General features: G+C 29.6%; 2 protein-coding genes across 2 annotated transcripts in view; one reads left to right on the top strand and one right to left on the bottom strand.

The window, feature by feature from the left end:
• The window catches only part of LOC111039014 (zinc finger protein 521-like), a 125,795-nt gene that overhangs the window by 76,495 nt on the left and 32,550 nt on the right, over positions 1-16,750 (top strand). The window lies entirely within an intron of this gene.
• LOC111039015 lies at positions 8,653-11,083 on the bottom strand. The gene is made up of 7 exons (XM_022322290.1): positions 10,582-11,083; positions 10,130-10,327; positions 9,918-10,060; positions 9,676-9,742; positions 9,268-9,445; positions 9,022-9,203; positions 8,653-8,936 (listed from the first exon to the last, which is right to left on the bottom strand). Exons 1-7 carry the CDS (start codon positions 10,606-10,608, stop codon positions 8,685-8,687), a joined length of 1,047 nt encoding a protein of 348 aa, XP_022177982.1. The 5' UTR covers positions 10,609-11,083; the 3' UTR covers positions 8,653-8,684.

Raw genomic sequence — 16,750 nt, forward strand, 5'->3', positions numbered from 1 at the left:
CCGTCGTGCCACCACGACCTGCCCGAAAACCCGCAAAGTACATAATGTGCTCAGTCGGGGCGCAACTGGTTGTTAAATTCAGGGGGAAATAATTTATTCACCGAAATCGAAACGATAACTTGGCTAATTGTTTGCTTTTAAACAAGTCTTAGCTAAGACTAAGTTAAGACTAATTCTACCAATTTATTATTTCGTAGAATTCGTTAGAAATAAATCTTACGTATACCCACATCGTTAAATAATATTAAGTGCATAAGAGATCATAAAAAAGTCCTGAAACTTGTTTAAAAAAAAAAATGCTATGATGATTCTGTGATCGTGTAATTCGTGTAATTATACCTATTAATGGATTATTTTTGTGAAACAGATAATGAGATAATATTGACAATACCTACCTCGACATATTATACAACAAGAGAAGCGTGAAATAATAATATTTTCATAATAATTTGCAATTATTAGAGGAAAATAATATTTTTATCTTGTACCTAAATGTATGTTAAATGTATAATGTATTATTATTTATTTTAGAAGACTTAAAGATTTCTCCTGTTGTCATATCTAGGAGGGGAGCATAAATATAATTTCCTCTCTGCTAAAATTTCAGTGAAGCATGTGCCCCCACTACAATTACATCACTATACATACTCGTAGCCGAAACGACCACGTGCAAAAAATATATGTTTCATACTCATGTGTCACACAATTATTGTAATTTATAATAATTCATGTAAATAATTATTAGTATGATTATTTAAACACTGGAATCCCGACAAGTTGGGCTGCATCTGATAATGATGATGGCAGAGTAAACTCACGATTATTGTACGAGTTTATAATATTATACAACACTATCACAACCACATCCTCTGTGTTCACACGACTGACATTATTGCGGCATCGCTCTGTATAAAAGTTAATATTATGTTGTGACGTACGTATAGATAGATTTTGTGGGTTCCATGAAATTGTTCGTGAGTTTTTCACCTACAACTATATGGGCATTTACCCGAAAATATTATATTATTGTACGTGTATAATGTATATATATATATATTTGTATATTATGTACCTATTGCCAAACAAACATGTTTATAACTTACCAAACAGGACCAATATTTTTCGATTCAATACATTTTATACAAATTTAGACGATAAAAGCAAAAAATAAATACCGACAAACTCTTAAATTATGTAAAAATATATAATATTGGTACACGCTTTAAATAGCACCAATTATTTAATTTTTATAAATTAAAATTATGTGCCTTATTATTTCAATCTGAACGTTTATAACTAATATTAATGTACGATTCAAGAACATAAATTTTTCCACGATAAACATTTAAATTTTTACGAGATCGGATCCAGTGTGACAAATACGAGGAGTGCCGCACCACCAGTTTGTGCGTAAATATTATGTTCACATGAACACATGAAGTTAGTATTTATGAAATATTTTGGACATAGGCTATTTATTGATTATTTTTCCCGTACAGGCTGTATGTCCATTTCAGGTTGTCGGCCCCAGGTCATAGTGATCCTATACAGAATATTAACTTCTTCATCTACGGTCTATATATTATGATGGTGAACCCTTAAAACTTTTTACCAAACGAAAGTTCAACTCTCCACGACGTTGATTAATTAAATGTGTTCTGGGAAAGATATTGACGTGGCCTGACGTTCTGGTGATCGTGATATCGGTTATTTATCAACTAATTATTAATGCAAATGATTACCCGAAACTACGGAAACTTTTAGATAAACTTGCTTCTGAAAGATATCTGATTACCGCTACACCGTTATTATATCCGCTGCGTATTATTTATATTATTTAACCTTCTTAAAGTTATCGAGTTAACTATAATATATGATATATTCAAGGTTAACTTGTCATCAACTCTTTTGGATGATTGGTATTTTGGTTCAGAATAATTTTTGAAATTCAGCGATCACAAAGTTAAATTGAATTCTAATTGTTTCACTTCCGCATAATCAAAATCATTAAATATTTATACAAAACACTATTAACGCTCGATTTTTGAACAGACAATCGTAATTCGTATATATTAAACGAGCTTATTATCAATACGTTATGTATAAAAACAATGAAGGAAAGGAAGTGCGAATAACCATGTTAAAATTGAAAATAAATTTATAAATCAGTATAGTTAATTTTATTACTAAAAGAAAAAATATAGGATTATTGAAAGAGAACTGTCAGTTGTTATAGGTATACATATTTTTAATAACGGTTTTAATTCATTCGAGTAACTGCGACTGTTATTATTAACTATTTCTGATTTATTACTTGAGATTTATGAACTATAATTTATGACAAAGAGTGTAAAAATGATTTGATTTTAAGCTCTTAATATTAACCCATAGATTTAGATAAATATGTATATAGAATAATATCATAAAGGTCTTAAAACTTATTGCATTTAATCAACTTCATAAGTTATAAAACCGTATCATTTTGAACTTTTCGAAACTTCATCAAAGTGAATGTATTATAACTCTTCTTCTTTATATTGTTGTGTGTTGTACTGTTTTGTAAAGTTCACATGCTTCTTGGAACTTGAACTTTAGAGTTTGGAGTGAATATATTGTGATACCACGTTGGTACAATGGTACCTATTATCAATATACATTTTATACGAATTCCTACAACACTTTGATGTGATAAAAATTTTTAAGTCCAGTATCAAGTTCTATATTATAGTTCTTCATTTTCGGTGTACTACTAAAGTTACACAATACACTTTAGGATTTCATCATATTTGTTTCATATTAAATCAAACAAGATTGATCGAAAATTTGATTGTCATTTAAAAATAAATTTATATCCGTAATATCGTAATAGTTATTAGTTATTACTCATTATTGCATTTGTCTTTTACAGATAGTAATCTCATTTTTTTTACGTTTTAGGTGTAAGTAGTTGGTAGGTACCTATATTGTTTGTTAAATAAAACCTGAAATGAGAATTTTTTAATAAAACTAGTCAGGAGACCTGTATCAATTATATTGGCAATGCAGTATATTTTTTTTATATACATAAGAAAAGAACAAAGAACAAGTAATAACGTATACGTAGATACATCGTTCATGCAGAAAAAATAATGAAAGTGTTAACTATTGTAGGTACTCATAAAATAAGTCTTCGTTTAACTTGTCTCTTATTGGTGTCTCACATAACCCATAGGTCATATATATTTTTATTCAAATACACATTATTTATTGAGAAAGTAAAAATATAGGTACACCTTCTATGTAATATAATATAATGTAAAATATTTACCAAACCAAATTGTTTTTCTTAAATTTAAACTTTTTTGATGAATTATATTTAACATCATTAAAATTATTACTATAAATTTAATTACTGTATCAAAACTATAATTTTTATATGTACTTACGTTATAATATTCATTATTTTATAGTTAATTTATTTATCGATGATTTTATTTCTTTATATATTGAAAAAATGGTATCACTCATACTGCTTAATTATACATTTTAATACATGTTATAGGAAAGTACTGTAGAAATGTAGTTTTAGTATACTTGTATACTATAATTAATAGTATTCAACGACCACGAATTACAATTAAAGTGTACATGTATACATATTGTAATAACCAGTGCCGGCTCGTCAGGGGAGGCAAGTGAGACTCAGCCTAAACCTAACTATTGTAAAGAAAAAGGAGCTATATGTACTATAATTAAAGTTATTTCCAATCGACTTTAAGAATATTATATTTAATAATATAATATACATTTTAAAATACAAAAGCTTTTTGTTATTATATTATGTTATTATAATAACAAAACAAATTTATTTTGTAGTGTATAATATTAATTATCATGGTACATAATACACCAATGTTATCAAAAATCACGATGAAGATATTATTGGAACGATAAAACGATCTCAACGAAAGCCGAAGAGTGCCGAGAGGCTACTAATATTTAGCATCAGACAAGTTGGATGGCGGTACGATTATAAAATATATCATGACAGAAGCGGAAGTCAAAATTTTATTATGAAATGTGGCTAAACGATTCGGGTCTCAGAGTTTGTCAACATTATCCATTAGTCATTTGTCGAACCGACATAACTTCCACTATAATATAAATAGGAACTGGGAGGTTGTTATAATGTCCTATTCTTTGGAGAAACAAACTTCTCTTCTTCAAATTAGAACCTTTACTGTAAATTGTTGAAAAGATGATTTTTAGACAAAATTGAACTAGGTATCGGTTTCCGAGGTGTGCAATTTTTTTAAAGTTTACAATGTCCATAATAACAGATTAATAAAATAAGTGGATGATGATTTAAAAATTAAAGTAATTAATATTCAGTTATTACCATTTGACAGTTTGTATAGTACTAAATAGTACATGTATGTTATGTTGGGAAAATTGGACGCAAAATAATAAATAAAAAAATGAATACAAATATAAATGATCACAAATTAAAATATTAAACACAATAATTAAAAAATTGTTATCTATTTATTATAATACCTCAAAAGATAGATCAGTATTAAAATACTTAAAAAGAAGTAATATCAAAAAAGTGCTATCTATTTAATATACATATATATATAGCGATATTTGCATTAACTTAAGCAGCGTCAGAGTTACGAGTATGATTTTTTATATGCTTATGAATAATTTAATCGGTTTTATCAGTATGCACACGAGCTTTGCATTTTATTTTGTATCTACATAGCCAAAAACGTTTTGACCCGACAGAACTAAAAGCGTCATTTAAGTACCTACTTACAACCAGCATTCAACAAATTTCACCATCGAAATTCGAGTAAATTAACTATATACTGTTTATTTGTACAGAATAATGACATGACCTGCACGACTATTATAATTTATGAACGTGTTCTGTATGTATTACCGTATTGAGATTAAGTTTAATATAAATGGCTGTAATAACCATAACCAATAGGTAACGCCTACTATTAGATATAGCCAGTTGTTATTTTTGATAATTTATTTATTTTTACAGTAAACATTACTTATAGACATAACACATTTGATTATTCCTGCACATCTTTTGTAAGTTGCATTTGTGTTAGATGTGTAGTTCTCAATATTATGTATTGTATTGTATTTATATACGTATTGTATAGTATTAAAAAAAAGTACTATACGATACCATTGGTTATATTACGTACATATTGTCATTGGATTATAATACATATAAACCAGAATTAAAACTTGATATTATCACATTTATGAATAAGTATTTTAAGTAAGTACTTATCATAGTAGTATTGTTGGTTGGTGACGCCATGGAGCACTTTTGAGTAATACGCTGCTATATAAAACCAGCGCTTGAAGACAGACAATTGGCATATTGAACTATTACTTTAACAGATATTTTCTATAATAGTACTACATGAAACACCAAGTTTTTCTGTCCCCATAATGCACAAAGTGACAATGGGAACTTTCGAAATAAAGCAAAAATCTGATATAATTTACGTGTATTTACGCGTGCAACAATTATTTTACTATAAGTAAATGTAATTAGTAGTATTAATGTAATTAAGTAATTTCTATTTATGATTATAAGCTGTACTATGTATCGATTTTATCATATCGTTTTTAAATCTATACTAGAACATAACTATAAAATCGACTGCAAGTAAAAACTACTGCTATATCAGTAAGTACTAGAATAAGTGGTCACGTGGACCAATTTAGGCATGATTTTTATCGTTTTAATAGTTCTTAATGTGCTACTTTGTATACACCACTTAATTTATAAAATTATGTATTATATTAAGTTTTTGTAAATATTTAAATACTGGTCTATTTTTGGCGTGCTATAATAAATAGACGTACTTTTTTGATATTGTATTTCGATTTTTTAATTTTACTTTACTAATATTTGTATTTGTATTTTTTTTTTACTTCCAGTTTTTTGCTATAAAATATTTCATTATGTGTTAGTATGAAAGGATGTATCTATTTATTATTATATACATATACTTTTGCATTTAACAATAACGTACCTACGGGCTACGAATCTACTCAAAGATTTAAACACATGCAATAAATATTATGTAATATATAATAGGTAGGTAGGTATTTTTCATTAATTATGCTCATTCTACTTGTATCCTTTAATCAAATATTTATTCAAATTCTGATTTTTTTTAAACATTTTTTCTGAGTGCATTTCATCGTATTACAGGTATCGAGTGGCATGCTCTAAATCTACGATCGTCTTAGCCTCTGAGTCCACGAACCTCCCAAATCAATTCGATTAGCACTGTTAGCACGATAGCTTTGCTGTTTGATGCATGTCCCTTTTAAAGAAGATGACTAGAAATTTCATTTAACACAGTGCAGTTCAGTTTAATACTTAAGCTAACTTTCCAGACTGAAAGGCATATAATATCTCGAAACTGTTCTATTTAATTGGTAAAAACGTCAAACGTTTACAGTAAAACTATGATCATTAGTTTTTGATCGGAAACACCACATTTGATTAAAATAAAACACTCATCACGCGTTACATCCGCTGCTTATTAAAAATAAATGGGTATAATTGTCTGCAAGGAAAAAATCATTTCAATATTTTGTGTTTGCTTCAATCATATTATTATTTCATACTTAAGGATGATTAAAACAAATAAATAAAATTACATTAACTATGAAAAATGATGTAGGTTGTTATTATTTCAAATTTAATTTAACTGTTTTTCAATTTATTGTTTATTATAAGTTATATATTTTATTGCGTACAATTATTTGTGTACCAATACTAAAAATTAGTTATAGGGCATATCAAAATAAAAGTGTATTTGAAAAATATAGGTATGATTGTATGAAACATGTGATAAAAAAGGGTTCTGTAGGCACTAGGCATTTAGTGTCAATATGTATTGAATGATTTAGCCTGAATTCGTCTTTGGGTGCACAAAAAATGCATACTAGGGAAAGTGGCAAATGCATTATAAACTATATTATATGATATTATGTTTCACACTGAGTTTATAGTTTATACCGTAAAGGACCAGTGAGTTGGGCTTTCGACGGAAAAAAATAGGGTGCTTGCAAATTACGGGAGGGTATAGTAACACGTCATATCTTCTCGGTCGAAATTGTTCATAAAGTACTTTACATCGCTTTACTACTCACGTCATTCGAATTGTTTTCTTTTAAAACACCGTGAAATATTTGACGTTTAGCCCATCGGTCTACCTTGTATATGCCTAACTAACGTGCCTGGTCATTCTACTATCCGAAATCGCTTAGATGGTTTTATATCCTATCGGACACTGGTCACTAGTAATATATATACATCATATACGAATGCATTTTAACCTATCGTTTACTTTACTTAGCCATATGTAATCGTAGCAGCGTGCAAAACAAATGTTTAGCTACGATAGTACTAAACAGTAGATAGGTCGTTGCGTTCGTCATTGTCATACACAAACTCGTCGTTGACATGTTCAACGTATCGTAAATAATGATTACGGAAAACAAATCGGTGACTTCTTCGCGAACCGTATTAAAAATGCTATTATCTCTTAACGTGCTTCTTCATACATATCACAGTATATGCTATATCGAAGCCTTTATATAATACGTCATATAATGTAATAGAACATCACGGTACCGTATATAAATTCGAATTTGTCCAGTCGTGTACGTATCGATGTTTACCGTAAAACGACGTTCGACTAGTCTATATAATAATAATAATAATAATAATGAAACCTCGGCGGTATCTACGACTGTTGCAGAACAACAATACGGCAACGATAATATATTATATACAGCGATTCAAAATGCGTTTTGTCGTCCGAACAGAATACTAGTTTTAACTTTTATATTATTATTCGGTCGCGGACAACGACGCGGATTGATTGCGCTGACTATGCGTATACCCACTTATATTGTAATATTACTTAAAGTACTTGGCGAGCAGCGGATTTTTGCCCGCCGACGAATAATTAATCACGAGGTGTTTGACATATATACGATGATAATATTAATAATAAATAATTATAATAACAGAACGATTTTTCGTTTTGTTCTTGCCGAGTGCAGTTGAACCGATTTATTCGCTTGTAACGGCACAAGAGTCCGCGATGTGCGATCAAAATTATTACATAAAAAACGACTGCGACGACAACTGCGACGACGACGTTATAATATTATATTGTGACAAGCGTAATTTGGAATCATCACGCCGCTGCACCGGAACGCGTCCGCGGAAATCCCGTTATCGAGCAGATACCTATACGGTAATACGGTGTTTATACTATGTATCTGCGCAGTATCTATACTTCATAACATTATATATATTATATACGTATGTACCCGACAGCGGTGGTGGTGGCGGTCATCGGAGGACAGACGAACCGCGACCGTATAGTGTTACGTTGTTACCACGAGCTAGCCCATCTCATAGAACGTATATAATTATAGTAGGTACCTAATACAATTTATAATAATTTATAAATTATATTATTATTGTAATAATAATATTGTACACATATACGGTGATAGTTGAGTATTTTTTCATTTTTATTCGATAATTACTAGCTAAAATGTATATAATAATTAATTAACAAGAGGTAAAAGAATTTAAAAAAGAAATTGTTTAAGAAATAAACTAATGTTAAACGATAAATTTATATCTGCACATATTTAATATGAATACATATTATTATAGGTACATAGTTAATAAATTTAATATTGAATATTAATATCTCACCTCCATTCAAATTTGAAGAATCCAAACGTTTGAGAAGTGTTAGGGCATGCTTATCCTTTATAGATGATTTTCTGATCTCAATCAAACGTTTGGAAAACTTTTCCCAGGAATTCTTAAAATCTTCATGTGTATTAGTTTTTTGGTATCCAATTTTAAAATCCTCCAGAATCTAATGATAATAATATAATTTATTATTAGATTTATTTATTACATACATCTAAATAGAATAATAAATGAAAAATAAATGTACATACTAGTTCATAACTATTAGGACCTTGAAATATTGGCCATGCTTTAAACACATCAGATAAGGAAGTTAAATCAAATATGTCATTTTTCCTTAAGTTAAAGGTGAATTCCCACTTGTCTCTAATATCATATAAATTAAAATTTAGCCCATCAGAAATAAGCCATTTTTTAACTTCAAGTACTTCATCTAAAATAAATATAAAATAATTAGTTTCTAAAGTTTTAGGTATTGAAGGTAATTTATAATTTACCTGAAAAATGTATAGACTGGGATATTGTATTTACAGTTTTTGATGGCTTTACTCTATCATATGATATAGCACCAACACATCTTAGCCTACGTGCAACATTCTTCCATCTCTCAATTAACTTTCCTTTTGCATGCGTTTGATGACTACCTTCAGTTTTTGACGGGATAAAATAAACAGACTGTAAATAATAAATTATAGTAATATTAACATAAAATGTAATAAACAATAAAGTTATTAAATAGGTATTACATTAATTTTCATTAAATTCTATAGGTAATTTGAAATATTAAGTTTAAAATTACAGTTCAACAGTTGCAATAGGTAAGTTGATACTATAGTATATTACTACCAATAATCAATATACCTAACATGCTATAATGCATTTTAATGTATGTGTTTGTACCTTACCTTTTGTTCTTTTGGAAAAACTTCCACTATCAGCTCTGTAATTTTTCTGAAGAACAAATCATTTCCTCTATAAAACAAAATTCTAATATGAAAAAATAATTTAAATAATTTAAAGAAACATTTAAGAGTTTACAATCAGAAATATTTGTTTGTAGGTACCTAAATCTTATTAATGAGTTAATAATATAGTAATGATACTATTTAAGGTAACAAATTATAAAAATCTAAACATAGGAACATACTTGTGCTGGTCTTGTAAAAGATGGTTAATTAAGAGTTGTGTCAATAAATTTTTTGAATCATCAGATAAATTTCCACTATTTTTCACACTATCTGCAAGAATGTACCTACCATCAATTGTTGTGTGCAATAGATTTAACATTGTCTATAAAGAAAATTATACTGTTAATTTTATCATAAATAGTTCTAACAATGTCTTAAGTGATAACTTTACTTCAATTGTCCATGTCATTGGTTTATATGACCCATATTTAGCGTTGTTGGAATAAGGCGATTTATCTAATTGTTTTTCTAAATTTGAACTCAATGGACTTGTAGGATATGATATATCTTGTAAAATAGAATTTGAACAATCTGGTAGATTAGTCATAATATGCAAAACTTCAGTAGCATTACTCGGTGATGGAAAATACTAAAATTACATAATGGTTATAGATTTAAAACCAATATTTACAACAAAAACAATATAATATTAGACCGTCCTAAATATCTTAAAAGATTAAAAGTTGTATTAATTGTATACCCAAATACCTATTCACAATTTATTTTAAACATAATATTATAGATTAACATGTTAAAATGTAAGGAACCTAGGTCATAAATATTTTAAAGCGTTGGTACTTACTTATGTCACAGCATATAGATTATAATTGAATAATATCTTACCTCAACGGATTCGTCCAGTGTATTCATTTTATTTTAACAACACTTCACAACACTATACAGAAGTTACAACAGTGATCAAAAATGTAAGTTGTAACTGTATTAATTGACTAAAACCACTGACAACTGACAAGTCTATACTCAACAAGACTATGAAGAGAATTGCGATTTCCCGACTAATGACTATGCGAGTGGCGTACTTATTAAGGCTTTAATCACTGATAAGCAAACGAGTAAACGAGTTAGTTTACAAATTGGTATCGATTTTGTGGTTTTCTTCTTTCGCGCTAAAAATAGATATTAACACAATAATAATTCAACAATCATTGATAACATCAGCCCCTGATTAAAACAACACTATTAAAGTTGAAATAACAACAGCGCATTGCCAATTTCAACTCAAATTGCAGTTAAAATGAATGATTTATTAGCTGGTTAAAATAAACAAATTATAATTGCTAAGATAATTACATTTCATGTTATTTTCAATCTATAAAAGTTTTATATTAACAAGATTATATTCAAATTAACTATATTAATAAGTTGAAATAATAATATGTATATTGTTATTTTAATATTAACTATAGTCAAACCATATAGTTTAAATATACTCCTGTTGGTGTTAATTCAAATACAAAATTTGTCTAATTAACAACTACACTGTCAACAACATTGTAAAAAGTTAAATCAACAATAGTATTTCTATGTGTGTANCTGAGTGCATTTCATCGTATTACAGGTATCGAGTGGCATGCTCTAAATCTACGATCGTCTTAGCCTCTGAGTCCACGAACCTCCCAAATCAATTCGATTAGCACTGTTAGCACGATAGCTTTGCTGTTTGATGCATGTCCCTTTTAAAGAAGATGACTAGAAATTTCATTTAACACAGTGCAGTTCAGTTTAATACTTAAGCTAACTTTCCAGACTGAAAGGCATATAATATCTCGAAACTGTTCTATTTAATTGGTAAAAACGTCAAACGTTTACAGTAAAACTATGATCATTAGTTTTTGATCGGAAACACCACATTTGATTAAAATAAAACACTCATCACGCGTTACATCCGCTGCTTATTAAAAATAAATGGGTATAATTGTCTGCAAGGAAAAAATCATTTCAATATTTTGTGTTTGCTTCAATCATATTATTATTTCATACTTAAGGATGATTAAAACAAATAAATAAAATTACATTAACTATGAAAAATGATGTAGGTTGTTATTATTTCAAATTTAATTTAACTGTTTTTCAATTTATTGTTTATTATAAGTTATATATTTTATTGCGTACAATTATTTGTGTACCAATACTAAAAATTAGTTATAGGGCATATCAAAATAAGAGTGTATTTGAAAAATATAGGTATGATTGTATGAAACATGTGATAAAAAAGGGTTCTGTAGGCACTAGGCATTTAGTGTCAATATGTATTGAATGATTTAGCCTGAATTCGTCTTTGGGTGCACAAAAAATGCATACTAGGGAAAGTGGCAAATGCATTATAAACTATATTATATGATATTATGTTTCACACTGAGTTTATAGTTTATACCGTAAAGGACCAGTGAGTTGGGCTTTCGACGGAAAAAAATAGGGTGCTTGCAAATTACGGGAGGGTATAGTAACACGTCATATCTTCTCGGTCGAAATTGTTCATAAAGTACTTTACATCGCTTTACTACTCACGTCATTCGAATTGTTTTCTTTTAAAACACCGTGAAATATTTGACGTTTAGCCCATCGGTCTACCTTGTATATGCCTAACTAACGTGCCTGGTCATTCTACTATCCGAAATCGCTTAGATGGTTTTATATCCTATCGGACACTGGTCACTAGTAATATATATACATCATATACGAATGCATTTTAACCTATCGTTTACTTTACTTAGCCATATGTAATCGTAGCAGCGTGCAAAACAAATGTTTAGCTACGATAGTACTAAACAGTAGATAGGTCGTTGCGTTCGTCATTGTCATACACAAACTCGTCGTTGACATGTTCAACGTATCGTAAATAATGATTACGGAAAACAAATCGGTGACTTCTTCGCGAACCGTATTAAAAATGCTATTATCTCTTAACGTGCTTCTTCATACATATCACAGTATATGCTATATCGAAGCCTTTATATAATACGTCATATAATGTAATAGAACATCACGGTACCGTATATAAATTCGAATTTGTCCAGTCGTGTACGTATCGATGTTTACCGTAAAACGACGTTCGACTAGTCTATATAATAATAATAATAATAATAATGAAACCTCGGCGGTATCTACGACTGTTGCAGAACAACAATACGGCAACGATAATATATTATATACAGCGATTCAAAATGCGTTTTGTCGTCCGAACAGAATACTAGTTTTAACTTTTATATTATTATTCGGTCGCGGACAACGACGCGGATTGATTGCGCTGACTATGCGTATACCCACTTATATTGTAATATTACTTAAAGTACTTGGCGAGCAGCGGATTTTTGCCCGCCGACGAATAATTAATCACGAGGTGTTTGACATATATACGATGATAATATTAATAATAAATAATTATAATAACAGAACGATTTTTCGTTTTGTTCTTGCCGAGTGCAGTTGAACCGATTTATTCGCTTGTAACGGCACAAGAGTCCGCGATGTGCGATCAAAATTATTACATAAAAAACGACTGCGACGACAACTGCGACGACGACGTTATAATATTATATTGTGACAAGCGTAATTTGGAATCATCACGCCGCTGCACCGGAACGCGTCCGCGGAAATCCCGTTATCGAGCAGATACCTATACGGTAATACGGTGTTTATACTATGTATCTGCGCAGTATCTATACTTCATAACATTATATATATTATATACGTATGTACCCGACAGCGGTGGTGGTGGCGGTCATCGGAGGACAGACGAACCGCGACCGTATAGTGTTACGTTGTTACCACGAGCTAGCCCATCTCATAGAACGTATATAATTATAGTAGGTACCTAATACAATTTATAATAATTTATAAATTATATTATTATTGTAATAATAATATTGTACACATATACGGTGATAGTTGAGTATTTTTTCATTTTTATTCGATAATTACTAGCTAAAATGTATATAAGTAGGTACTAAGGTATATAGGCAGGTATTCCTTCTACTCATGAATTAAAAAAAGATATTGTTTATTCAACTATACCCTTGTAGTATGTATAACCCATATATAAATACGCGTGTGTAGAGATTGAAATATGCGTCACAACAGAATATAATATACAGTATGATTCACTGAAAATTCTCACCCCCATTTTTTAATTTAATAATGAAGTTATTATTTAAATGTTGAGTTTTGGAATTTTAAATAGCTTTGCTTGTACACTAGTGTAACAAGTTGTTTAAATAGTTATTAACTTCAATAATGTAACATAATATAATATTCCCCTATTCCTTTTTAGCTTAACCTACAATATCATTATAGTATATAGTACCTATATGGGTATATGACTATATGGATATATAATATAGATTCGTATGGCAAGGACAAATTATTATCCCTCGATATAATTTTCTACAAGTTCCGTGTAAACAATATAATTTCTAAATCTTTGTTATAATATCTTTGTCGCATCGTTGTTGGTTGATATACTTATTAGTAACTGTAATGAATTATAGTATTAAATAATACTAAAATGCTAAATTAATAAATTATCATGAAATAAAGTACCTACTAATATCAAAATAAATATAAAATTTAAACAATTATAGTAAAAAGTACATAATATGTAATGTTCTCTGTTCACCAAGATTCAACACTCTGATTATGCTCATCCTCTTCATGCAACACCCTGCACCCATCGAGACCGGTTCCACTCTGGCAGGGTGTCACGTGGGAATGTGTAAATGAGCTGATTTTTGTCAGGACTGGCGTGTTTTTTTGCTGGGCGGAGTAGAGGTGTTAAATGTTAATTTTGCAGTGACCCTGTAAAGGTTGTAAATAAACCTAACATTTAAAATTCGGTGTTAAGTGTATACAAGTGTATATTTATGTGCGTTTTCATATATATGCATACAAATATCGCTGTAGAAATTAAATCTTATAAGTATCATAATTTGTACTAATATTTTCAAAGTAACATACACGCCAATAATATACGTATACTCTACTCCGGTTCTCCTCAATTTGCATTTTCGATAATTTTTTTGCATAAACATTTAGTATATTAAAATTGTATGAATTTGTTTTTGTAATTCTCACTTCTCCCGTTTACCGGGAAAGTAAAATCGTTCAGGGGTCACGAGATATAATTATATATAACATACGTTAGTTGGTACTTTGAGAAATAAAACTGAAATGTTGCTGACGAGCGCACAGTAAACATACATCCTAAATGCAGAGTATTCATATACTGTATATAATAAGCAGTGGCGTATATAGGGGGGAGGCCCCCTAGGCCAGAGCCCATAGTGAAATTGCAGGTTCAATTAAAGCATTGCATGTATATTTACACTGTTAACAGTTTTTCACCTTGATTAAGTTAGCCGGTTGATTAAAATCATTTTTGAGTAATCTACAAGGAAATGTTAGATATATTGACGGGACTTGCTTAATGACTTATTGACTTTGATGTTAAATTCATAGTAAGATAACATTAAAATATACAAACGACACTGTCAATATTTTTAAAAAAAGAAACAAAAAATTAATTTTACATAATAATTATAAAATTGAATTGCGCAATTTTTATTTGAACTGTATAATAAGTCATAATTCTTAATTATATAACAGCTGCTCCCTTAAAAATGTATAATTATGGCTATGCTGCTTGATTAGTGATAATTGATAAATCGGCCCATAGTGAAAATAATTCGTATATACGCCACTGATAATAAGTATAATATTATATTATAATATTTGCAATTAACAGAAATGAAAAATTCCTGAGAACTCTTTTTATTTCATTCTCAATTTGTATTTTACCATCACCATTCTGTATCATACATAAAGAATTTAGAAAAATAATGTAATTATTACGACATTATAATTTATAACAACGACAACATTAACATACCGTATAGATTCTTAGTATCATAAATATTTTAAGATATATGTGTGCAGTAGAGGGTGGCATCCATATAAGTAATTCGTATACTGAGTGTATTGTACATATTGTTAACGAACTATCCTTTAAAATACAGGTCGACAAAGGCATTTGTCTGTGTTAGTTCTTGCCTGTATAGACAGTAAAAACGACTACCACGTATGGAATAATAAAGGCTTTACCCAGACACTTCCTACCTCCACGACATCTTCATCAGAATATAAAAAAAGGCTGTTTATAAGCATTAGCGAATTGCGCTTGGTAGGTATTGTTTTAATTGTTTCGAACTTTAGAATTAAATTTAGCAATTTGAAAAGATTACTGGTTTAAATTCTGTAGTATAAATAGGCTTTTGATTTCATATTGTAGTGCGCATTCGTATAGTACCTAGAATACTTTACATTTTATATACCCAGAGAGTGCATAAAAAATATGGCATTATAATATAATATTGCGTATTATATTCTATGTAATATAAAAACCATTGCGGACTGCAGAGTTCACAGTTTGTGTAATTAGGTGCATATATATATTTTTTTTTTAATCAACGCTCACACATAAATGGTGATATAACTATTAACTATGAGACTAATAGTCGTCACTAATATAACGAAAAATCACTCTGAATATGTAATGTTAAGAGCACGTCAAGTGATTTAATGATTTCTGTAAACGAGAATTTAGTATATCGAATACTACTTTCTCAGACCGATCACCCATCAGTGACCAAAGAGTTTATACATATAATGATAATAATAATAATAATGAATAAACCATCTCACTCAATAACATATATGAGGTATACGTGTAATAATAGTGCTGCAGGATCCACAGACGTCTTAAACCGTCAAAATGTATTTTAATAAATGTATACACATAGGCATAACAGTAGCGGGTATAGTGATTGATCTAAGTCGACGGCCACGATGTGGCAATCAAAATAACTAAAATAAAATAATATAACAACGAAAATACGAGTGGTGAACGGTGTAAATAGTCTCAGATGAGAACACGCCGCCACGCCGCCGACGACGGACGCCATCACGGAGTAATCTGAAGAATCGTGTGTGCGTATGT

This window comes from Myzus persicae, unplaced genomic scaffold, assembly GCF_001856785.1.
Source record: "Myzus persicae strain clone G006 unplaced genomic scaffold, MPER_G0061.0, whole genome shotgun sequence".
In the NCBI taxonomy this organism is placed as follows: domain Eukaryota; kingdom Metazoa; phylum Arthropoda; class Insecta; order Hemiptera; family Aphididae; genus Myzus; species Myzus persicae.

What these genes read in the sequence shown, in the direction of transcription:
- LOC111039015 (XM_022322290.1), bottom strand. Translation starts at nt 10,608, where the DNA reads ATGAATACACTGGACGAATCCGTTGAG. An exon ending in TTTTTCCAAAAGAACAAAAG is followed by an intron (nt 9,446 to 9,675) that starts GTAAGGTACAAA and finishes TATTATTTACAG; the next exon opens with TCTGTTTATTTTATCCCGTC. An exon ending in GTCCTAATAGTTATGAACTA is followed by an intron (nt 8,937 to 9,021) that starts GTATGTACATTT and finishes TATTATCATTAG; the next exon opens with ATTCTGGAGGATTTTAAAAT.